Source organism: Buteo buteo, chromosome 4 (genome assembly GCF_964188355.1).
Source record: "Buteo buteo chromosome 4, bButBut1.hap1.1, whole genome shotgun sequence".
In the NCBI taxonomy this organism is placed as follows: Eukaryota; Metazoa; Chordata; class Aves; order Accipitriformes; family Accipitridae; genus Buteo; species Buteo buteo.
Window position 1 is genome coordinate 64,562,538 of NC_134174.1, and position 26,421 is coordinate 64,588,958.

At 36.4% G+C, this 26,421-nt stretch overlaps 1 protein-coding gene across 5 annotated transcripts in view; it reads right to left on the minus strand.

Moving 5' to 3' along the window:
- ATE1 (arginyltransferase 1) overlaps nucleotides 1-26,421 on the minus strand; it is an 84,667-nt gene that overhangs the window by 16,680 nt on the left and 41,566 nt on the right. For all 5 annotated transcript variants that reach the window (XM_075026539.1, XM_075026537.1, XM_075026538.1 and 2 more), the window contains one exon: nucleotides 6,589-6,709. In XM_075026539.1, the coding sequence (XP_074882640.1) occupies nucleotides 6,589-6,709 (121 nt within the window). The remainder of the gene's footprint in view (nucleotides 1-6,588; nucleotides 6,710-26,421) is intronic.

The following is a 26,421-nucleotide window of genomic DNA, read 5'->3' on the forward strand; positions in this document are numbered from 1 at the left end:
AGGCTGTCCCCCTGCAGCCCAGGGAGGTCCACGGGGGAGCAGATCTCCACCTGCAGCCCAGGGAGGACCCCATGCCGGAGCAGGGAAAGAGTGAGGAGGAGGAAGGAGCAGCAGAGACAACGTGTGCTGAACTGACCACAACCCTCGTTCCCGTCCCCCTTGTGCTGCTGGGGGAGAAGAGGTAGAGAAAACTGGGATTGAAGTTGAGCCTGGGAAGAAGGGAGGGGTGGGGGGGAAGGTGTTTTAAGATTTGATTTTATTTTTCGTTATCCTACTCTGATTTGATTGGTAATAAAATTAAATTAATTTTCCCAAGTTCAGTCTGTTTTGCCCATGATGGTAACTGGCGAGTGATCTCTCCCTGTCCTTATCTCGACCCATGAGCCTTTCGTTATGTTTTCTCTCCCCTGTCCAGCTGTGGAGGGCAGTGATAGAGTGACTTTGGTGGGCACCTGGCATCCAGCCAGGGTCAACTCACCACGATTTACTAGAACTCATAACCTTCAGTTTCTTGCAAGAAGCATTAAGATGCATAATCACGACACTAATAAGAGGATTCAGAAGTTATTAAATACTGGGAATGTTGTTTGCTTTTTACTACTCTAGCTTACTAGGTGCAGCAGAATAACAATGCCGCAAAGCTGTGAAAATTTTAATTTTGTATGTAGCAAAGAAAATGGAATTAGTTCTGCAATATGTGAGAAAGACGTATTTCTGAAGAAAAAAAAAGTTTTTTCAGCTTGTATTCCTAGAAGTTTTAAAAATCTGGTAAAAACTTGCAATAAACATTAGAAGACTACTATAGAAGTCAACTGGAATTCTTAAGTAATTTTCTTTAGTTCAGTAACTCAAAAACTAGTGATCTGGTATCAACTCTGTTCATAAGGTAATACATGGAATGGGAGTTATTACAGAGTGATTCTTGTGAGCCTGAAGTGAGACCTCTCACTTCAAATTCTGACCTCTGCATAGCTATGTGTACTGTCCCAGGACTCTGGCATTGATCCTTGGACTAATAATCCTGGAAAGGACAGTTCAGGCGCTGATTTTAATGTTGTTTTGGTCTGGGGAGGGAGGGTGGGGGGAGTTTCAGATGGTTAAGACTTGTATGTGAACATGAGGCAATTTATAACACTTTCTGGATTTCAACATCTGTCTTTTGTGTAGACATAGCCTCACCAGTTCCTGGGTGGCTGCAGACAGATCATTGAAAAGCACAGAAAAGACAAATGATCTTCTTTTGATTCCAATGCCTATCGTCATTTTGGCTCAGACCAGCTGGAAACAGTCTAAAGCCTAAATTTTTCTAAGGACTTCCACTCCTCTGCTGGAAGAAGCAAGGTCCTTATTGCTGTGTGGAGATGGCAGATGCAAAGTCTGGTCTGCATCAAGAACAATGAGAGGAAGGTGCTTGCTGAATTGTTAGGCACTGGCAAATTTCTGCTGGCATATGACTTTGGCTTTGTAATGTCTTCAGGTTTTCATGTCTAGTTTCTTTCTACATAGTGTATCTAAAAAACAGCCTCTCTTATTCATCTCTACAAATACCTGTCTAGATTTTCAAGTTTTAATCCCACCATTACAGCTTTCTTCTGTTCTTGTCAAGTCCTTCTTCTTACCATTCTACCTACGTGAACTACCACAAAATATACTTCCGTATCTTTCCATGCATGTTTCTACCAGCTACCCTGATCACATCAGACAGACCTCACTTCTAAAGCTTTCCAGAGTCTGTTCCACTCCCATATTCATTCCTAGCACCTGCAGGCAGTAATGTAAGCTCTACCTCTGACTATGGGATCTGATGTCCCAGACCAGTTTATTTGTTTTTGAAGGAAACTCCTTTGTGTCTCCCCCTATTCTTCATTTCTCCTATACCTCTCATGCTGTGAAAGATTTCTGCAGAAACTCTAAAAGATAACTAATGTACTTCCTTAGATTCCTCTTCGAAACTCTCCTCCACTGTGATGTTTACAAAAAAACCCAAAAAACCATACAGTTTAGTCTATTACTATTTAGTCTATTAATAGACTATAATCTATTTTATAATTGACCGGACAACCCAGAAGTACTTCTCTGTTTCTTTATACCATCCTTTTGCATCCATCGTGGTTTGTTTTAGACTGTACTCTCTGGAGCAAAGAGTGTCTTGTCTCCAAGAACACACAAAGACAACACAGAGGAGTCTATGTATGCCTTTGTTATGTGTATTTTTCAATGCTGGAGAAAGTACTTTCATTTTAATTAATGTATTCCATTTGATTCCATTTTGATTTCACTCTATTATTAGATATACAGGAAGTTGAACAGATGTGTATTAGCTTAGCCAATTTATCAGCTTCAGCAAACAAATCAGTCAAGAAAAAAGAAAAGCACTAAAGACCCTTTTGATCTGCACTACTCAAAGCTTCTGCTCAAAGCAGCTGACACAGGAAGGTGGGGAGCAGCTTGCACCACCAAGATTGCTGTGGGCCATGCCTACCAATTCAGATCAAGCATAGCTTTTTCACGTGGGTAACAGTACCCTGTTCACCCTGGTTGGCACAAGGTACACCCCACATTACATGACCCAGTCAGGAGGCTAGAAAACTACAAAGTCTTTAAAGCCACGACTTTAGATTGGGATTGTATCTGCCCTTATCTGAAGTTGCTTCATAAAGGTGTTGACAGTCCAGTGCTGATGGGAAGACAGATTTGAAGTTTCCCACTAATTTAATTACCATCTCAAAAGCAGATTTTCATAAAGATTTTACTTCATGAAGATATTTTTCACAGGCTTCTCTCTCAGGAGCAACAAACTGAAAATCTCAACAGATGTTAGAAAAAAAAGACATGTCATTGGGTTAGTCTCAGAAAAAGGGAAAGTGGAAGGATAAAAGTATTGCCAAGATACCAAGTAAAGCATTTGTAATTCTTTTCATACTGCATTTGTTCCATGGGCAAAGCTGTTAATGAAAGTACTACCAACGAAATAAAACCCTGAAGACTGGTTTTGAGAGGAAGAAGTTAACTAGTATGACAGACAGTCTCTGCCCAGGTATATTTCAGCAGATGCTATCATGTGACTGAATTTTGCTCATCAGTTTTGATATGTTGTCAGAGTCACTGACAAGTACTTATCTGCAGAGCGATCTTTTAATTAACTTCTTTTTTCTTTAACATAACTCCACCTGTACTTACAGCTAATGGCCTGTTAAATGAAGTTCAGCACTATCTCAATTTTCAGAATGCATCAATATCCAAAGCCTCTATTACTGCCCTACCTCACTAACTGCTTATTTATTTGTAAGTAAATGACTGACCACTGGTTAATAATAAACACATCAGAATACTAATAAACCTCTCATTTATAAGATGGTGCCGTGCAGGTCTTGCAAATTTTTCCAATTGAACAGACAACAGAAATGAAAAATCTGTCCTGAGGCATGAGTAATTTAAGCAAAACTGGTAATTTATAAAAGCAAGAATGCTTGACAAACATGACCTTTCATCCATGAATGCTGTCTGAGCAATGCTATGCAATTTTTTTTTCCAAAGTAACTGATGTTTTTCAATACATGTTAAGAACTGCACATAAAGAGCCTACTAGCAGTTTATTTAAGGATCAAATTTGAGCTGGCACAAGACGTCCTCGTTGTCTCTGTATGACTGGAGTGTTTTGAGGTTAAGTAAGGTTGAATCTCATTACACTGGCCAGAAGTAATAAAGACTTGGACCTATTTCAAACATCAGGCACCCATGATTTGCCATTCTAAACAATAAAAAGTTATCATGGTTCCTATGATTGCTTTTTAAAGTTATTAACTGTTAGATACTTTTTTAGACTTATCTCTGTGGTATATAGAGTTAAGAACTTTGTTTAGTTTCTCTGTCCTCTCTTCTTTATTCTCCAACTGTTAACAGAAGTATTAGATGTCAGAGGAGACAGGGATGGAAAACAATACACTTTAAAACCATTTGAAAATGCTCAAGCTCGGGACAACCACATAATGCAAAACAGGCAAAAATTCTCTGCAAATATCAATTAATATTTTCTGATACTTTAGAAAAAATTTGCTACTTTTTGTGAGCATCTCCTTTTTCTTTTTTCTTTCCAGAGAAGAAAAAATAAATCTGATTATAAGAAGGAGCTCTGCAATGTAATGCATATGAATAGTCAGAAATCCTTTTCATATTGCAGAGACTTGGAAGGTCACAGTGCATAGCACCCCCTCCCGAAGTAGCATTCGCTGCTGTTCTATAATGCATTTTCATAACCTGCAACTGGTAAATTTATCAGGCAAATTTTTAATTTTTTTAAAGGGACGGAACAGAAATTCAAAAATTGCCAAACATGATGAACAAACTAGTGTGAGGTAATGTTTCAGAAATTTTCTGACATTACAGACAATATTAAAAGATGACCATTTGCAGTGACTGTTTTATTGCCCCAGGCAGCAATGCAAGTAGCACTATTTCTTCCAGTTGTTTACTGGATCTGGTTACTGCCCTCAGTTTCTACGTCGGAAGTCCCACTCCTGATAAATCATGACCTACTTAACTGACATAATTATGGGCATTATTATAGAAAGCTGATTCAAAAGGAATAAAGCACACAATCATTCCTATTGCTCTTTTTAAAATTCCCTGTAACTTCATTAAACTCATACTACTGACTATTGTAGAAAGTAAAGAAGTAAGAAGGAAAACTGATTTTACTGTTGAGAAATAGCTTCCTTAGAGCTAGCAACTACTTAAACCTCAAATGACTATAAGCTCACAGCAGGTCCAGTTCATTTCAACGTGTAGCTATGTTTTAATTTCCTTAAACCACAGGACATAAGTCACAGTTCCAGTGGTGTCTGGAGTGAGATATTCTGTGCTGATAATGATGCAAAGTTTTATATCCTGGAGTTTCCAAATGCATGGTATGCCACAGGAATTTCACAGAATCGAGAGGATGATGCCCCTTCGCTTGTACAGGGTTAACACCTTCAAAGGCAGCAGTTTAGTTGTCATTTTTGCACTTAAATGAATGCACTCTTCTTTCCGAATAACAAGAGTATCTTGAGCACCGCTGGCCTCCCAAACCATTTCCCTTCTTCCTCCTCCCTTTGTAATTTTTTTCCAATTTCCTCCCACCAATCTAACGATGATTCTAGTTGATCAAGACATGATGGGCTGCCCATTTAAATCTCTCACACATTGAGCACTTCCCATGGTGATAAATACTCTTTTCAAAGAGCATCCAAGCATGCTCCCCAGTCTACTTCCCACCCCACTGCACGGCTACCTACACAATCCCTAAAGAACATTCTCTATTTGCACAGAACACTTAAGGTAGTAATTCTGATACTAAAACTTTTAAATCAGTATCTATATCTAGAAAGTTATTTAAACCTCATTATTGTAGTGCTTAATAATTATTATCTTAATGTCCAGTTGAGCAACCAAGTCACAGCATAAATGGTAACATGCACAGGATGAGGAAAAGCAAGGAACTCAAGTGGCTTTTCCAGAAGCTCACAATCTTGCTTAAGTGGTCATCTCTTTTCAAATTCCTTTCATTTATCTACATCCTGCCCTTCCAACAGTTAACAGTTAACCAGCTAGTGAATGAAAATTGTATTAAACTACAGCCATGAAAAGTAAAAAGAAAGAAGCAGCTGTTGAAGACTACTCAAACTCAGACAGGTAAATTTGTATTTTGATGGCTAGAAACAGACCGTAGTGTTATGTATTCTTGAGCTTAATCACTGACATCTCTGAATAATACCACAACCTTTCTCAATTGCTTTTCAGTGGAGAAAGAGAAAATTTCAAGAGCAGAATATCCAGCAATTTGCAATTAATAAAAAAAGTTAATCGGTTTTTCCTTTCTACCCGAGCACCACACCAAGCATTCTCTAACACAGCTCCCTTAAGGCCTGCAATCGGCCAACAGAGTCAGTAGCTAAAGCAAGTATATGTATTTTTTTCCATTTGCTTGCATTCTTTTACAGTATCATTGCTGTATTATGTTCTGGTCAGTAATATTTTCAACCATTCTATGCTGGCATATCACTAAGTACCTATTTTACAGAATGTAAAAATATGTCCCTTCTACTTCAAGATGTTTAAGGTGTTTCTGCTGTTCATTGTATTCTTCAAATTCACTGACAGATTGTTAAATCAAATCTGCCAGTTTGTTTCTTAACAAAAGCACTTGATGCCTTTAAGCTTCTCCAGCCCTTTCATTCCCTTTCCTGTATTGATTCTAATTTCCTTTCTTTATGCATTCATCTGACTGGAATGTAAGGGAGGAACAATTATTTGATCAGTATTGTTCATGCACAGAATAACAAATATCATTATCTGAAAAGTAGCAATGTGTGTTAAATTTGAACTACATATAGTTTGTAAAACAGAATGTACTTAAAGTTTGTATTGCTTATTTCATGTTAAAAGATAAAACTCTCTATTTGCTAATGCTTGCTGGAGGAGTTGTGAATTTTACACTTTTTATCCTTTACAGATAAGATTTCCATAATGCTTCAGCAGCAGATGATACCAATACCTTATAAAAACAAGACAGACAATTTATAGGCCCATAATTACTTGTAAACTTACCTGCTTTTACGTCCTGGTTGAATCGACAGTATTTTGAGTGCTCAAGCAGCGGTAGACATTGCTCAATAGGTGTCCAGACATACGTCTCTGGACACAACAAGTCAGAGGGCCTGTACTGACCCTAGAAAGAAGAAAAGAAAAAAAAAAAAAAAAAAGAAAAGAAAAAGAGAGTAGTCATATCAGTTGCACAAGAACACTCTGGCTACATCTTCCCAGATTTTCCTATGAACAAGGAATAGTTTTAATCTAATCTACGCCAAATGAGTCAGAAACAGCTTCATTGAAATCACAGGCTTACTTCTTTATTCCTGAGATGGTGCTGAAATTAATACAAACTTAACCTTGGCACTTGAAGAAAATGTAAAATTAACATACCACATTTTTACAGTATCCAAGATGAACTAGAAAAGTTTTGGCTTTGCTCACTGAAACTCTGTTTTTGAGTTATCCTCTAGAGTTCTGCTGAGCTGGTGCCGACACTAAAAAACTCAGCACCTCCAAAAGCAGCTCGTCTCAAGTGTTGGTAATTCTAGCAAATAATGGAGACCAAAAATAATCTAATAGAAAAAAACCCCACTTAACAGTAAGCAGGATGCTATTTTTATTGCATTAGTGATGGAGCATTTTGTTCATTGGTACTTAAATAGTAACATTTTCTTTTTAATTCATGGAGTTTTTCCTGGAATAGCTTACAGGTAATGAATAGTGAAATTCTACCACTTTTTGTTGATTTATTAAAGAGATATTCTTTGCAGACATTCCCAGAAACTAAACAGCCATAATTATTTTCCCTTCAGCTACGCAGAAAATCACCACCTCAGCAATAATAACCTCCTCTAATCAGATCGTCATTTGATTTAAAATAAGATTATTCACGGGCCTATAACTTAAGTAAAAAAATCTATCTTTGAGCTATTATTCACTTAATCCATACCCTCTCAACATTCAGAGCCATATGGTAGCAATATCAAATTGATTTTTAAACTGAAAATTTATTTCACATTATCAGCTTGAAAAACACACATACACTAAATAGAATGAAAAAGTTTAAGGATCTCAATTATACAGGTCTTGAGGCAACAGTTAAAAGACAGCATTGTATGAAGTCACACTGCAGTTGGTACAATTAAGAGTTCTTCATATCAATTACTTTAAATAAGTAATGAAGATGATCACCTTGATATGAAGTTGATTTTTTTTCTAACATCTACTATAAAAAAAGGCAAACTGGCCTTGAATGAAGCTGCCCAATGTTTGGGAAAGGACATAGATATTTACTGTGACTACAGTCTGGTGATAAGACATATTTTTAAAAGTTACATTCACAAGCTCTGCTATTCTTCTTTTAGACACATCCTTATGCAGCAACTCCCAATTTTGGAGAATGAGAAGAACCATTTTTTGAATGTTTGCAGATTCCCAATTCTTTTTATTCTCTTACTGTTCAACTCTTCACAATATTTACAGGAGAATTAACTTCTTTTATTATGTATTTCCCATCAACTGTAAATTATTGAGTAAGAAATACAAAAATTACCTCTGATAAAAACACCCATAACTGTCCACTTAAAAAAAAACCACAAAAAAACCCCACAAACACCAAGTTTCATGCTGAACCTTGTCAAATACCTGATGTATCTTTCCAAAATGGGTCTATATGACTCTGATTTTCTCATTTGAAAAACGCTCATGATTGACTTGTAACTACTGTTGTTGGTTTAGTGGGTTTTTTTTCTAATTAAATGCAAATTTTTGTATTAAATTAAAACAATATCCCTCCACTTCCATGCAGAACCTTAAACCGCAAGGCCTTATAAAATCCTCTAAAGCCAGAGAATGGAAATGACATTATTAAATAAACCACTTTGAAATGTTACGCTATCTAAACAGAAGTAGTTGAAAGGTATGTGAAAGTAATGCTTAAAGAACACTTTTAGTCACCATTACTCAGATAAACAATTTAAGGACTTGGGGAAAAACATAAGCCTTTTCAGTCAGATTTAAAAAAAAAAAAAAATAAAAAAAAAGAACATAATTACTTGTTGATTTAAAGACATTTTCTCAACTGGCCAAGAAGGCAGAAATAGCCAAGTAACCATGTTTCAGAGCTGTCGCTTAAGCACAGAAAATACAAGGTGGCAATTTAGTCTTTCCTAGTAGCATGGGTATACTTGTGGCTGTAAGTAAAGATTGCTCAGCCACTTACAGTTTTCCTATAAAATACTGCCCCCCTACATCTTGAAATGTATCACATTTGTGAATCCCACACATGAAAATCATATCACTATGCAGCCCTATTCTAAATTTCCCAATTAATTCTACAATGTCATATTCTGTCATAAAATGGGATGTATAAAATTAACTGCATTGCAGCATTACTAGTTTGGTTATAAGAAAAAAGAGCTTCTTTAGTACTGAGCAAAACAGCAATGGGAAAAATTGATTATCCAATCCATCACTATAGATTCAGTATTTATTTTGGGTGTCGAAATACCCTACCTAGAAGAGAAAAAAGAAATAGCTCTGAGGTGACCTCCTTTAGATGTTTTCTTCCCCCCAAATTTAGAATCTTGTTACTAAACTTCCCTGAAGATATGTGAGGCTGAGGTGATGAGACATCACTGACCAGTAACACACAATGTAATTAGAGGTAAAAATTAAACAAGCCATTGATGCTCTTCAATATCCTCCCTTTCTAAAAGTATTTCCAAAAATACTAGAAGATACTTCTCACATAAAGGCATTTTATTCACACTACTGGTTAAACCCATATCCCATGACTCATTCCATGGAGGAAATGGGAACACAGAGACATACTGAGGTGAATTTCCCAAGGAACAGCATTGGCACTGTGTCTGTATTGACAGAATTAAAAAGGGAAACCACAGAATTTCTTAAATCAATGCAATAATTTCTAAGGGCTTTTGCCTTTTTTTTTTTCCCCCTCCCCTAAGCACTTACTCTCAATTTACTTTCTTTCGTAAAAATGTTTAAAACCTCAATATGAAAATAAACAACTATGAATTCACCTCATTTTTTTTTTTTTTTCTTCTCTCTCTCCTTATTCCTGGACTGTGAAAAAATGTGAACCTGAGAACCCAGACAGATTCTGCCTCATGTACAAGAGCACCTGTACTTCAAGAAAAATTTTCAAATTTCATTATTCACTCTAAAATGATTACATCATCTAAAAAATTGCCTCTAATCATACTATTTATATTCCTTCTTATTCTTAATATTGCTGATTTGCAGTATACATACAACATAAATCCAAAATAGAAAGGGGATCTCCTGAAGTGAACTGCTGCAGAGCTATTTATCACAGTAGAACTTCATCAGATTTGCACAACTGGTTTTGAAAATCATTTCTCTTTGGCTTCAGATTAAATTAGCATACATTTCAGAAGTAATTCTGTCTATGGTAAAATTCCACAACTGAAAACATTTTGCTTTCTTTTATGTCATAATATAAAAGCTCTTGCACAGTAGCACTGTTTATGCTGTCCAGACCATCTTGGGAATACTTAACTACAAGACTTTCAACAAAATGTACCATGTTACAGACCATCCCTAAGCACTTGTCTTACATTTCAGCTTCTTAAATCCAATACCACCTGCTGATGAAATGCACTCTGTCAATATACAACTGCCCATATGTCTGTCTGTGCATCTACATTTTGTCGAGAAATATCCAACAAGATGTAAAATGTGCTATTTTGAAATGTTTTTGGAAATAAAAAAATGCATTTGCCTAAAATTTCATTACTTTTGATGCTGTTTAAAATTTTCATGGACATCCACAAACACCCTTCTTGAGACAGAATATTAACACATTTTGAGCTGTTATAACAGCCTCTGCAGATTATACCAGATGTCCATGGTACAGTCAAATATCCCATCTCTGACCGCCATTGATAGGAAATACTCAGTGAAGACCACAAGAACAGTATAAGCGTATAGTGTTACTCTGCCAATATTCTCTTGACCTCCAACAGTTTGCAGCACAGATTCCTCCACAACCAAGTAACTTCAGTAATAATGCGTTTTGCCATTCAAGAATCCTAAACAACCGCTTTGATTTACTTCAATCTGCAAACTGTAGTTTTGTTTGATGACCATTCCTACTTCTATTACAGAAATGCAGTGAACAATCGTTGCCTTATCACCATGCAACTTATGTTACAGACAAATATGGTACCTCCATCAGTCTGAAGGGACCTAAATTCTTTAACACATCCCCTTACATAACTATCCTAGTCAATCTGTCCTCTTTCCAATTTTGCTTTCTCTCCTTTGAAATGGGAAAAGGCCACAGGGGGAAAGCATCCAAACTGCATTGTTCAAGGAGCAGGAGAGCACAAGGCATAATAAAGACATAAAGAAAACCAAAAGAAAAAAAGTTGCATATTTATAAATATCTGACTAATCTATCAAATGGCTTGATTAAAAAGCAATACTGAAAATTAGTATAGCTAAGAAATTCCTGAGTATGTGGTTTCTTCTACCAAGTCAACTCATCGCAATATAAATGTGACTGTTTCATAAAAAAATACTTCCAAGACATTTTATTCTCACTAATGTTTGGGGCATTTTTCCTCCCATATAATATAAAAGAAAGAGTCTCTAAGGTGCTTTCCCTTATACTATTAGGCATGCTGCATTTTAATTGGAAGCTTCTGGAAATAAATTTTACAGTGAGGCTGCCAAGCCTAAATTAATACTTCACACCATGATATTTTTTGTTTTACAGTTTCCAAGTCAGAATCGACCAGAACTACTCTGAACTTTTGTTCCACAGGAAGGGCAAATGTTTTAATGAGACTTTAGTCTGGAGATTACTTTTTAAATATTTTGTAAAATCTGAGGGATTTGGTAAGTACTTCAGATGAAAAACACCAGCGGAGTTTGTTTTTGTAGCCTAAGTAAAATTTAAAATGTGAAACTACGAAGAAAGAGAATAGTCTCGAAAACGAAGAAGGTCAAGCACCAGTAGCACTGAAAAAACAAAATAGGAAGGTTAAACACACATTTAATTCGTTTATCAGGTACAGTTTACATCTGTATTCTATTTTTTCACAATAAACCCATTGATCTTTTATTAAAAGTGAATTAAGACTGCCTTCATCTCCATTTCCAGCCAGCTGCTTAAAAAGAAGCTCTCAGACTACATAAACAAAGTAACCCCAAATTATCAACAGCAATCCATTAGAGCAAGGCAGCACCACCCGAGAAAGAGCACACCAGACTACAGGTTTATTAAATTCAGTCTCTTCATTGAAAGACAACCCCTCTGGAATCCCATCAGCAAAGTACTACAGCAGACCCTTGCTCCCTGATTTCATTACATAAACAGAAATAGACTTTATCGATCCCCAGGAGAGTCCTTTGCAAGTAACTTTAACTGCTGTGTTTTCACAGACAGAGGTTGGACCGTGCCACGCTGCACCCGCGCAGTGAGCCAGTGCCGGGGGGGACAACGAGCGGAACATCGGAATCTGTGCTTCCAACCATCCGCAGTCACTCATGTGGGATCCATCTGTGGAAGGCCTGAAAGACTTAAAGACAACAAAAAAAAAAACCACCCCAAAACAACCTACACAAATTCACTCCCACCTCATAGTCGCTTTGGTTTATCCTCTTAAACAAACAAAAAAACCCCTAAGATTAATAAATACGGAATAAAGCAAGCAGCTTTATTTATCAATGAGAGATGGCTGGAGACTTCAGATTTATCATCAAAAAGTATCCAGCACACAAGAAAGCATATACCAAAGAGGAGTTAAATCAGCCAATGTGTACTTTGTAGGTAACTCAGTGAGTAAGTAACAACAAGCTGGATTTAACCGTGTGGTCCGCAGCTGCATGTGCACAGACTGCCTCGTACTGCACTGCCAGTATCAAACTTACTTTCTCCAAACTGCAAACTTTGAATTAATTACGCAACCAACATTTTTAGGACCCCAGAGCTGCATTCTTGAGTGCTTAGCCACCTTTCTGTTTTAATAAAGAATAATGCATTGTAATCCTTAAAAGATGTTATGAATAATAACCAAAATTCATTTTGTAGCTCACAGAACTCAAACTACTTCAGAGAAGTATATGAAGTGCTAGTCCTTCCTCTTCAAAAAGCTGTGCTGATTCTCATTCTTTTGGTTACATTATCACAGGCACAAAACCTGTGTAATGGGAATTCTACAGGCCAGCCAGGGAGCTGTAACGCACTTCCCAACACATCTCAAACAACCACCTTCTCCTATATTGTTTGGCTTCCCGTAAGTGAAATGTAAACATCATTTGAAGTTGTATTTGGAGAAGTATACCAACACTTACTTAGGTCAGTTAATTTGTTATGACATTACTTTTTTTGCTATTTTCATATAAATGTGCCCCAATAATCTTTAAACTGACTGACCAAAGCAATGGTATAATTTGCCAGCTTTCACCTCTTTTCTGTTTATTTTCCAATTCAGTGTAAAGTATTAACAGAAATAACTAATGATAACCTGTTTCCAAGAAGAAAATAGTTGTGGTACTTGATTCCTACATGTCTTACAACTAGTAGGAAACAAAGTTTCCTACAAATATTGACTACATATTCACACTTAGCTGTTCTCCACTAAATCTAAAAAAATTTTAGTGTTTCAGAAGGTTTTCATAGTGTCTCTCAGGTAAATAAAATATCTCAGGTAAGTGTAAAACAGATTAAGATAATGAGTAAAAGACAAAAAGGAAGAGAGCCAAGATTCATGCTCAATACCCTAAACTAAATTAGTCTTAAATTTCACTCAGATTTCAGGTAAATCTCAGCACTTTATTTGCCTAGGGTGGTCTGCACAGAAGCACTTACAAAGAAATACGTCACCCCCCCACCCTCGAAATACGTTCGGAAAGTATTATCATTTCTTTGTTTACCCAACACATGCTATTCCTAGGAATCTCCTGAATTGTTTGGATTCTGCTATCTTCATAACTCAGTGTACACTCTAAATAGCTGCTTTCACCTTGTCCTCTTTCATAAAAATCATCTGAAATATTTAACACTTTCTAGCTTGCTTTTGATACTGGAAAATGGCCAACAGGCGTCTGAAAGGGCTCATGGACTGCTAGAGAAAAAATTGCTTTCCATTGAGGAAAAAAGGGAAAATCTGGGACAGGTTTTGGTTTTTTTTTTCCTTCCCCCTTTAGTCTCTAACTCTGTCCAGCTCTTCTTCCTCCTTTATACGCCAACATTATCTTTCCCTCCACTCACTGAGTATAACATGCTAAGGGAGGCTGTGGATGTTTATGTCACAAGATCCAAGCTATGAACTGCTGCACATTAATATACAAATGTACCATGAGCAAGATCCAAGAAGCCAACAAAGTGCTGCTTGAGATAACATATATCCATGACCATACTCAAACAGATCCCATTATCGTCTCTAACACCACCATATTAATCAACGAGATAATTCTGGTTTCAAGTTTAAAAGTTAACAGTAATTAGTACGCTCAAGAGACTTTCGCTTCACTGTCGTGGAAGGCTGCTGCAGAAGTGATGTGTGCACAGCAGACATTTATCATCTCTGTTTTATCAGCTTGGGATGCAACTCTCCAGAGCTGAAGATAACGCACAGCTCTGGGCATACTCTGTCAACCACTTTCAAGCACTGCTCTCTCCTCCAAGACTTCTTGCCAAGAATTGTTCTTTTTCATTTATAAAGACCAGTAAGTGAGAATTTTCCATTGCTCATTCTAAGCAACTAAAGCCACTCTATCTGAAGTCACCACATTAAAGCCAATATATCTGGAATAAAGCCAGTGATTAGGCTTGCACAAAAGACGAAAAAAATCCATACGTTCAGGAATTACATCATAAAAACTGTACTTTTAACATCTCCTTGATGACTAGATAGACAAACACATATTTAAATGAATACTTACAAAAAGATAATTTTAAGATAATTTTTGCAGGGGGGCAGTTGTTAGTCTTTTATGTTCATATTCTTTGCATTTTGAGATCTACTCAAGCCAATGGATGCCTAGCGTACAGTAACATTTCTGAACTTGGACATAAGCCATTAAATATCTGTGCCTATTCCCACCCCACATCTGTTCTCACTCATTGTTTTCTGAGTAAGAAAGATAGATGGGTAGATACATACATACAGGTTCTACATTTGCTGTTCTTAGATTTCAGTAAGCTTAATCTAAACAGTGAATGCTACTAGGCTGAATTGGCCATGTATATGATGTTTCACACTGTTGAGACAACAGTACAAAACATTACAAAATGGTCCCTTCAAGACCAATAAGATGTATTGTTTACGCTACAACAGCTATTTGTCCCTGGGTTCCAGACTTTTGATGACAGAAACAGCAAGTTTATGGATTCTGAACTGCCTTAAGTTGGCTGGCTGTTTAGCCAAAGCTGAAATAATAATATCCAAATGACAGACAAATATGAAGACAACTCCCGAAACTGAGAAACAAAGAGAAATATTACAAGTACACCGCTACTCAAAAAAGCTTACGTAAAATTAGGGTCACTTTTTAAGCATGTTCTCCAAGTACTTTTACATCATCAAACTTTTGATGTATCTATTTTGCCTTTTTACGTTTTCCAAGCTTCTTTTTTTAAAAAAAATTATTTCTTTTTTGTTTATATCTGCTAATCTATGCTGTACACAATAGCATTTTATTAAAATAGACTACTGAAACTAAGTTCAGCTTTCAGTGTTGCTACATAAACTTTGTGTTTGGCATACAAAAATATGAGATACTGATATGGGATGGTACTTACAGGAAAACTCTATGGTACATTCCTGGCTGGAATTCCAGACACTGCCACCAAGAATATTAAAACATTACATACCTTCAATTATTGCCATTTTATCTCTCTCATTTACTAATATTTAGCGTCAGTGATACTAAACTGGCAGAATAGTGACATTAACACAAGACTGAAATTCCAAAGAATGTTCCTAATTCAAGGTTTATTTGTACACGTTTAGAGACTGAGATTCCTTATGAATTTAAAACAGCCATATGTTCAAAAATTTTACAAGAGAAAACATGATTTTGTGATTTTAAATAAAATATATAAAACCAGCTAACATTTACTGGAAATTGCCATTAAAAATCTGGTTGGGAACAAGCTAATTAAAGATGGTACCACACAGATATACTTCGGAAGCTGAAAGCTAGTATTCATCTTGTCCATAGAGAAGCTACTCAAGAATCCTAAAAAAAAGTAGCAACTTCTGAGAAAGCTTGAGTGGAAAATAATAAGAAAGAAGAGTTAAGCTTGTACATTTGATGAATACTAGCTTCTCTGAATTTCAGCCAATTTTTCAACAACTTAAAAAAAATATCAAGTATATTACAGGAAAAAAATGTAGTACACGTTGCCTTTTTACTTCAAAAAACAAAGGTCTTGGGGAATAAAAATTGTCTGATTACTGAAATGGAACTTGTTTACTTTAAATCTGCAGCAGAAATTCTTAAGAAGACCCTATCATTAAACTTGGAAAGAAAGATTAAAAAAAAATATGACAAAAAGATAAAACCCAAGTAGGGGCCTCAAGAGGAATGCTTCATTAGAGACACACCAACTATGTTGACTTAGGTCTATCTCAAAAGAAGTTTATTTTGGCAGCTGTGAGAAGCAAAAGAAAAAAAAAAGAAAAAAAGTAAAAGTAGTGAGTGTTTCAGTCATGTGGATCCTGTATCTTTCTCTTTAAGAGCTGCCATAAACTGACAGTATTTTTTAAGTTCATTAAATTAAATGTATGAAATTTAGTATTAAGTTTATTTTCTTACATTTAACATAAAGTGAAATAAACACAGGAAAAATATGCACAGCCTAATATATCATACTCACACTTTACACTTACATACACAAAATTGTCACATCGATATCAAATAGCTTTAAACATTCATTAATACCTCACTAGCTGGAGTCATATCTAAAAGAACAGCATTCATCTAAGCTGCCTACAGACATACTCCACAGGAAAGCTAAATTAATGCCCTGTCAAAGAGGCTTCTACTATCTAGTTATCAAAGTAAAAACACTACAGACCATGTTTATTTAATAGAAAAAAAAAAATCCAAACACAAAATTAAATTGATAGAATTTAAATGAAAGTGAGCATATTTTAAAATATTTTTCTGTACAACTGCACAGGGAACCAGAAAGTTAACATTCACCAGAACTAAACCACCAGCACAACAGAAATAGGTGTGAGGGCAGTGTGCATAGTTTTTTATTTTTTAAAAACATTGACTGTAATTATGATGTACCAAAAAGTAAACCAATGCAAATTAACTTTTTAATCCTTTGTGATGATTAAAAGGAAACAGGGGCTAAACCTGCTACCCTCACTCATATGACTCACTTCAACTCAAATTTGTTTTTTTTCTCATCTTTTAAAGCAGTAATTCTAAAGGACAACACAAGAGAAAAGCAGGTATATTCTACAGCAAGATACAGTATTTACTTTTCAGATATCTATGATGTCTGCAATTTACTCTTTTTATACATCCATAACACATGCACTGCTCTTGCAACTTAACCCAGCTGCAGATTCTCAGCTTCTGGATAAAACTGTTCACTGTGCACCAACAGGGCACACAGAAACCTGCGTTTCTTCCTGTCCATTAATTTCTCTGTATTTTTAATGCTTTTGACAACCCTTTGCCTGTACGTCTATCTTCAAATCAAACTCCCCATTATAGCCATTGTGTTCTGTGGTTACCTGCAAGAGCTTGTGCCATTTTCCCCAGCAAGCACCAGTGCTCATCAGTGTCCAAGCTTTCCCCATCTTTCCTAGCGTCTCTCCAACAACTCTCCTAAAAGAGTTTTCCCTGGTGCCCCAAACCTTCTCTCCTCCCAGCTCCAAAACTCAACCCTTCATCCCACTCAACCACCCAAGAGCCCCTCAGAGCACAGGCTAGCACTTGCTACTCAGTGCCCCTTCTTCTGCTCAGCCTTACACATCAGATCGAGCTTTCCCTTACCACCTATACCCATCAAACCACCACCAGGAATACTACCTCTGTACTAGACTTTCCCAAAGTCCCACTTCTGCGTCTAATAGGGTTTCCAAAAACTCAGCTAGAAACACACCGAACTTGCCAAAAATCTATCCAGACAAGACTCTGAGGGCAAGAAAATAAGACCTACCCAGGAAAGTCTGGGCTGATGGTAGCCTTATACTGAATAAATAATTTCATACTTCACCTTCATGCCCAGCTACTGACTCAGTCTGTGGAATTTTTGAAGACATAATAAATACTAGACTAATTGACAGCTTTTCAAATTGTGAAACAGTGATATTCACAAGTTGAAATATACTCCTAATTAAGAATTCAGATACTAGATGTTGGCTTTAGATTAAGACATGCTATGTGGAATTTTCAAAAGCATTTATAGTATTTATGCCACTAAATCATGTTGAAAAACAATGTCACTTTAAAAATTGCCACTCCAGCATTTTTCATTTCTATTTGCTTTCATACATTTAAGAACAAGAAATAATATTCTGAATTGATAATTCAGAACAGTACAAGATCTATAACTTTAAGGCTTTCTATCAATTTATGGTATACTTGACATGTTTTTTCAAGCCCAACAACAAAAAACAATAGTAAAAACCAAATAATTTACCTTTAGTCATTCAACGCTGAAATACACACAACCCAGTACTGAAGAAACAACTTCAACAACAGTGGCACATATACACAAATAGGTGTTAACAACAATCTTAGGATAGTAGAAAAGAGTAATGTTGTAGGACAAAGTGGACAGCACAGGAAAGCTTATTAGTAAAAACTTCATTTCTGTGGGATCATGACTAAATAATATTGTGAAATTCAAGTTAACACATCCTTAACACACACAAAAATGTTATTCAGACTAAAAATCTGAAGGAGAAAATAAGACAATGATAAATTTCAGTGTCTAAGTGACTACAACTTATATTATCAGGATAGAGTAACACACCTCTGTCAAAAAATCTAAACCTACTTGTCTCCCTTACATCTGCAGATTATAAAATGAATAAATAAATAGACTCACTTTACCACGGTATTCCAAGCATGTGTTAGAACTTAAACCTTAACAGCAAGTAAAGCAACAGCTATCTGTACGAAGTACCAAGAAGTATCTGTACAAAAATGTTGGACTGTCAAAAGAACTGCACTTTAAAAGAAGCTTCTTCTATTGTCCCTAAGAATGTTTATTTTCATAGTAAATTTTCATTCATTAAATAAGCATTCTAATTTTAGGTCCATTTTGTTTGTGAAGTGTTTATTAAACAAGCTTGCTTTGTTTGCTGGGAGAAGAGAATTGGTAAACAAAGCCTCTCTGTGCTCTCCGAGCAGTCCGTTCTCAGCAGGAGACCATCCTACTCCACCTTGGGACCATCTCAGCATGTGGAGCTCACAAACCACACGTCTGAACTCAAGCCATTACTGATCTCACTGGAACAGTCTTAAAACGAGACAAAAATCTGTACTGCAAAAATGTGTTAAGTTTTGTCACCATAGAAGAGATGATATGTGGTCTCCAAAACTGGAAATGCATAAAGCAGAGCAGCCAGGCATCACACCTCCCCTACAGCGCACACAAACATCTACTGTAAAGAGCCAAAACCAGCCAAAAACCCTAATGCTGCAGAAAGCAGAACCTGAACTGCCACCACAGCCCATACCAGCTTCCGTTCATCTTCTCCTCCTTAACACTTGAAACTGAAAAACAGGCTGTAGCTACGTTAGTTGCCAGAAGAAATACTAAACTGAGAGCGCCCCAGTTTCTGGGCTTCAATGCATCTCAGTCCCTCTGGGAGCATAGTAAACAAAAGACAGTGGAGAAAGAACCCAAATATAGGAACACTAATGTAGGAATAAGACAGAGAAAATATGGCTAGATAGAGAGATGTCTTGAACTTTTGTTAAGCTATTTTGCAGGGAATAACAACTGCCTGAGGATATAATGCAGTAAAAATAATTGTATCCTTTCAACATGTTCTTTTTGCATTGACTCGTTTTCAAACTCCTTGTTCTGTTAATGAATTCTGTCTCCTTAATTATAAACAAAATATTAGACTTACAGAACTGGAATTCTTGTCAAGTAGGTCCATTTTCATTACACCAAACGGAACAAAATGAAATAAGAGTAGCAAATTCTGTAGTGGTAATTCTGCATGCAGCTTTTGCATCTATTAGCAATATAAATGCACACGTGCATGCTTGCAGCTCTGTAAAACTGCCCAAGTTCAACAGTATTCTCATAGTTGGTTAGAACAGATTCACTATTATGCTTTCATCTGAATTACTACCACTAAAAGGTACACGAATGTCTACTTGTATGTTTAGGAAAACACACTGTTTAATGTTATGTATCCCCAAAGTCTCTGAGCTGAAACATCAACACTTCAGTTTTCTCTTAGTGCCAGATGTTTGGAAACTGTTTTCTTTATAATCACCTTCACAGAAGAACACAAGTTTGAAGGCAAATGGGCTGGAATCAGTAACTATACTATATGCTACGTTAAGTCCTGATCATACCAAAACCTGGTAATTCAAGGGTATATTAAACATACATCCAAATATAGCATTAGGGGAGTATAAAAATTAGAACTGCACTTACAAAAATCAAGCACTTTGTTGACATTCTAACAGTTTATAATCCTCACTTTTCAGAGTAAAAATACTTAAAAACTGCCCAGGCAATCACCTTGCTTTATTTTAAAATCAATAAAACTCCACACTGCATTCATGTGCATACATATCTGGAAGCAGAAAAGCAGTTTCATGTACTTCCATGAATTTGTAACACATTTCTAAAATAGAGAGCAAAGTATAATAAATCCTTGTATGCTGAGCATCATATGCCACTTAATATTGACACAATAGTTTAATCCAGATCTACACATCTGAAGGACAGTGTCCAAAAATGTTTCTCAATTTTTCTGCCTCCTAGGCAGCTTTGGTGGCATCTAAAGCTGTTTCAATGTACAGCAGCTCACACTGGACCCTGGGAGGCCGTTGTGCTGATGAGGCTTGGCAGAAGCGTGGTACATTCCAGCTCCACCACCATCCCCTGCAGAAGGTCTCCAGCTGCCCCTTTAGGGAAGTTTTCTCTTGGCGTTGCACTGTCCAAGCAACTTAACGCAGCCAGGAACCAAAGATTTGGCCGTAAACCCAGAAAGAGTTCATAAATCTCAGGGAAGGAACAATATCTGCAGTTTTAAGAGACTCACAAAAGGTTCACACTCGTTCTTGTTTGTTGTTGCTCTAAAGACATGCAATAACCACAGAGGCAAGAGGATTAAAGAAAGCCCATCTTACCCAGAATTTAGCTTGTAGCATACTAAAGATTTTAGATATTTTTGTTGCAGTTTGCAACTTTTCCAACTTAATGGGTATTGGCTTGAGGAATATCAGCATCTTTTTTCTTGGATCATCACACCAACTTCTTCCAACGTCACAAGTAAAGGAGGCAGATGTACTATCATTTAAAACTTCATCAGAAAGTGGGGCTGTTAGTACAGGCATTTGAGGACTAACAATTCAGTCATCAATGCAATCAAGAAGACATTTAATGTACAGTTTCTTTACCATCTGCCACTGATAGAGAATTATTTTGTGCTTACAAATCCATTAAACCATCATCAGCAACAAACAGCAAAACAGATACAGTTCTGAGAAAGAAACCAATTTATCTTCTAAAATAAAGTTTCAGTCAGGGCTTACAAACCGAGCTCCATTAGAAGCACACAATTTATGAGAAAAACATAAAATACCATCTTCCAATAATTTAGGCTGCACAGGTGCTGTCCCTTGGATCCTTTCTCAATGCCACACCTAAATTAGCAGGAATTGTGGTGGAACAGCCCCAAAGCTTCTCCCTGTGGGGACATTCCCAACTTGATCTTCCTGCACAGCGTCCTCAGATTGCCCAAAGTGAGAAGCAGGGGCAGAACTTGGGACAGGCGCTGCGGCTCTCGGGCAGCACTACAGCCTTCAATGTCCTTCAGTGCCACTGTATGACATAAACGGAGGATGCAAAGAGTAGCAAGGCCCCCCCAAAATACACTGTTAACATCTCTCCACCTTCCTCCCCTTCCCCTGAATGTAAGATAATTAAAAACAATTAATAGCATGCCACACAATGCCAACTGGTAAAGAGTAAAATTGAAACAATGTAAAAAACAAAAAGAAATTCATAAAATAAATCATGGATCAACATTACTGACCATATTAGCAATAAGTAGCCCTTCAGAACACTAGCCTTAGTATCTTAAATAAATAAATAAATAAAATCAATAGATCAGTGGAACAAAAAGCTCATCTTGTCTTCTGTCCATTCACAGAACAATAGTGCATTTGTGTTGGGACGAACAGAGAATTTGGTTCCTGTGTACTTTTGCTCCACGAACCCATTCTTCTTCAATTAGTTGACAATGGGGTCATTTTCATACCCTTTTTTTGTCATTTTAGCTCAGTGTTCTTTGTGAAAACATTTTTGTTCCAAACAAGAAAGGGGAAGGAAGGAAACTATAATATTCTATTAAAAAAGATGATCTACTCCCTTGAAACCTTTCTAGTAAGAATCCCAAAATTATCCCACACATCTAACACAGCAAATAACTACTCTTAACAGTTTCAGTCATTCCTTTTAAAACAGTTCAGTTATTCAGTTGGAAACAACCAAACAAAATAAAGTTTTTGGCAGTGGTTAACTCTCTCACATGATAAGCAGAAACCTCATGGCAGTGTCTGGAAACAGCAAGGGGGTTTTATGTTGGTTTTTTTAATTTCGTACTCAAAAGACAACAGTTCTCCAAGCTCCCAGGTCTCGCTAGGCCTCCCCAATAAGGTAACCTTTGAAAGCCTTTGGGAACTGATTTTATTAGATTAAGAAAAAGCTTTAAAGAAGCTGTAACAAAAATATTTCACTTCTCCATTGACCCTTCTGCTTGGAGCCCTGCTCTGTGCAATCTCTCACAGCTCCAGTGCCCTCATGATAGTCTTTGTGAAAACACAGCACCATCCAAGAGCCTGCCAGGCTCCACAAACTTTGAATACTGAAAAATGTAACTTTTAACAGATACTTAGCTAAACCAGAATGAACAGCAGCAAGATCCAAGGGCATATACACAAGTGCTTTCATAGTCACTTAGTCACAAACCTTAACACTAAAAATAACTCAGCCCATATCCCAATTTAGCCCATTCTGAAAACTTTGTAGTCACACAATTCCCATTTTTTCTCCTTTCCACCCTTTCTCCTTGCCTCCAGAGTCTACCACCATCTTCTTTAGTATAATGAAGGCAATAACTCATGTTATATAAACAAACCACAGAAGCTGACCTCAGCATCTGAGGGCCTTAGAAGGCCTAATTTTTGACATCATTCTCTAGGACAGAAATGCATAAGTTGATGAAAATCCACTAGACAGAATAAAGAATGACAAGAAGCTTAAAAATGAGACTTGGAGAAAAGAAAGAACGGGGCGGGGGGGGCGGGTTGGGTTTTTTACCAAAAATTAGAGAAGCCCAAGAAGACACATGATGGGAACCACCAGGTTTAGAAAGAAGGGTGTTCAAAACAAAACAAAACCAACCAAAAATACCCATCATGGGTTTTTATGTGCATGGTAGGTAGGACAAAATGTAATATTCTTTAGGAAGAAAAGTTGAGGTCAGACATTATGAAAAAGAATTTCAATGGGAAGACTAATAAAGCACAAGAATATGTAAGTATATAACCACCAATGCATGGAGACGTGTGTAAGTTTGTCAAGGGGGGCCTTTGGCACACATATGTCCAATGGGTCTTAAAAGTTAATACAAATATAGTTGAATCTGCATTGGAGTAAGGGGATGGACTACATAATCCCCCATAGCCATGACAAGTCTACTTTTCTATGATTCAACTTTTCCCTCCTGGCTCCAAATCATTCCCCTCTATAGGAATCTGGGACTCTCATTCCCATTCAAACACTGATGTTGAACTTTTTACAAACTAGACTGTTAGAAGCATTGTGTTTAATATCAGGATTGAGGATAAATAATAGAACCTCATTAATATACTTTTACTTGGAGACGCAGTACAGTCAGCAGCTAAACAAACTCAGACAAAGAAAATAATCATTCAAAATAATGAATTGTCATCTAGATTAAATGTAACACTTCAGAGAAGTGTACTGTGATACCTCTGTAAAATTAATGAGGTCTTAGTAAAACCAGACCTCATTAAAGTATCTACCATTAAATCTTTCCTGGAAAATTGGAGAAAAAACATCTCTTGTGTAGATTAACTGACTTGTCAGCCAGCTCCTACTGTAAAGACCACAAGGTGAAATCTGGCAGAGCCAGGAAAAGCAGGAGTTCCTGGCTTTCAGACCAAATAAATTCCACTTGACAATATTGCCTAATTAGAGCTAATATAATGAGAAAAAACAGCAAAAATAAGAAAGAATACAATAAGAACAATCAGATTTGAAGTTAAATGAGAGATCCAATACTCCCAAGTGTTGCCAGGCTCAATAAATGTGATGCATAGATAAAACTAACCAGCCTTTCAATGACTTGCACTTCAGTGACAGATTTAAAGGCTAATTTTCTCCAGGACACAAGAACTTTGATATTTTGCCCAACACTTGAAAACTGGCATGGCTATGAGCAACTTCACACAGAGACTATGTTAGGAAAAGTGAAGAGCATTGTCTCCATAAATATGTTTTAACTTTTTGCATCATGGCATTGTAAGATGTCCATCTCTGCATATTCCAGTTCACTCACTTTTGGGAATGCTCACAAAGAGACAGGTAGAGAGACAAAATTCAGAATTAAAGAATGTTAACTAATGTTTGAGGACCATCCAAAAATGATTAAATCAACAAAAAATGAAGTGAAGCTGACAAAGCAGCACTATATTAATTCATTTGCCTGTTAGAAACTTTAAAAATATACTCAATTCCATGAATTCTTACACTTACTAGCAAGGACTAATGTATTTATAGAACTATAATTGGAAAATTCTGAAACGTGAATTATGACCTCATTCCTCAGATGAAGGAGAAAAATTAAAGACATATGAATTGTGAAGCGTATTACTCCCCCTCCAAAAAACCTCAACCAAACAAAACCCACACCTCTTTTATCTATATATTTCACAGTTTACAATTCCTATTTTAATTGCTAATAGTTGCTATGGAGTGCTCAAATAAGCCTTCAAATAAGATTTAGTACAAGTCAGCAATGAGCAGTGAATTTATGACTATGTAGAGTCATGAATTAGAAATGATAAATTTCCACCAGCTATTATCTTTCAGAAGATGGTTTGCCTCAGGTTTATTAACATGATCCTGAATAAATCTTTTTAGCAGCTCCTTTTGACAGAGACAGGCAAGTTACCTCTAATAACTCTGAAAACACCCACCAGTACAGAACTGGCCTACAATTTAACAAACCATACCTCTTATTCTTGTGCTTTTATGAAAATGAGGTTAGATTTTAGTTTACTTAAGCCTCACACAAAATAACAAAATCACTTTTATTAAAGAAACACTACAGGGAAGTTGTCCCAAGTTCATAAAATTCCTCTAGCAAGTAAAAGGTGTAAAACTTCTCCCTGCTGATGTGCATATGTAGGTAGTTAATACCATCTCTATCACGTTTCTGTGTTTATTCTTCAGAATATCTGAAATGTGAATCCCAAATATGTACCTCCTTACGGACAAACATATCCCTCCTGTATGCAGAACAAAGAATCTTTACTGACAGATATTAAAATAATTAGTAGCATCAACATAATCATCATCAAAATCAGCAAATCATCAATATTCAAGTCTAATATTTAAATAATCTCATATTTGGAATTACTTAAAAGACACACTGTATGACACTGAACATGTCTCTGAAATAACCTATATCGGAACTGGTTCTTTGGGAGTTTTTCATTTGGTTGGTTTTGGTTGGAGGGATGTGTTTGGGTTTTTTTAAAGACTGCATGAAAATAACATAACCCAATCCAAGCCTCATACAGAAGATAACAAATGGATAGTTTTAAGAGGACCTACTCCTATTTAATAACATTTTTTCTCCAGTATAGAGAAGTAAAACACCAAAAAAAAGAAAGTTTACTCAATTTGAGGAAATTTGTTTTGTAATCAAAGACCCATCAAATAAAAAGTTACAGGTATACAGCTGAAGCTGTAGAAAGGCCATGTCTCACAAATACAGCATCACTCTGAAAATTACTTTCAGATACAGGTCCTTCAAAGTTTGTACAACATACACCCCAAAGTTTCTGCTTTTGGACACATGTTTATTTTCTCAAGGGGCAGTACAGTAATGAGAAAGAGACTTGTTCACTTCAGAGGTCAGCTGAGACCTACACAACAGACATTTCTTTCTGCTCTGATAAAGTCTACAAATAACACAATCGGGCATAAATATACATATTATTTTCACTTCAGTTCTGCAACACTTCAATCATCTTAAACTTCAAGTAAACAACTGAAAAGAAACCCACATTTCCAAAATTAGAAAAATAAAGCTCCAGGGACATGTTCACATTCTTCTCAAGGGAGTTCTAACTGACAAAAAAATAAGTCCTGATTGCAAATATTTTAAAAGGAAAAATAAAGTTAAGAAAAAAACAAAGTTAAGAAAAAAACATGGCTGTGATCTGTGTTTGTTTCTAGTAGAAAAATGGGATTACAACTGGTTTTAACCATGCAAATGCTATGTGAAATTCAGTGCAGCTTCAACATTTGCACCACGGAAAAACTGTAATAATTTACCAATTACACACAGTATAAAACAGCAGCTTAGGAAA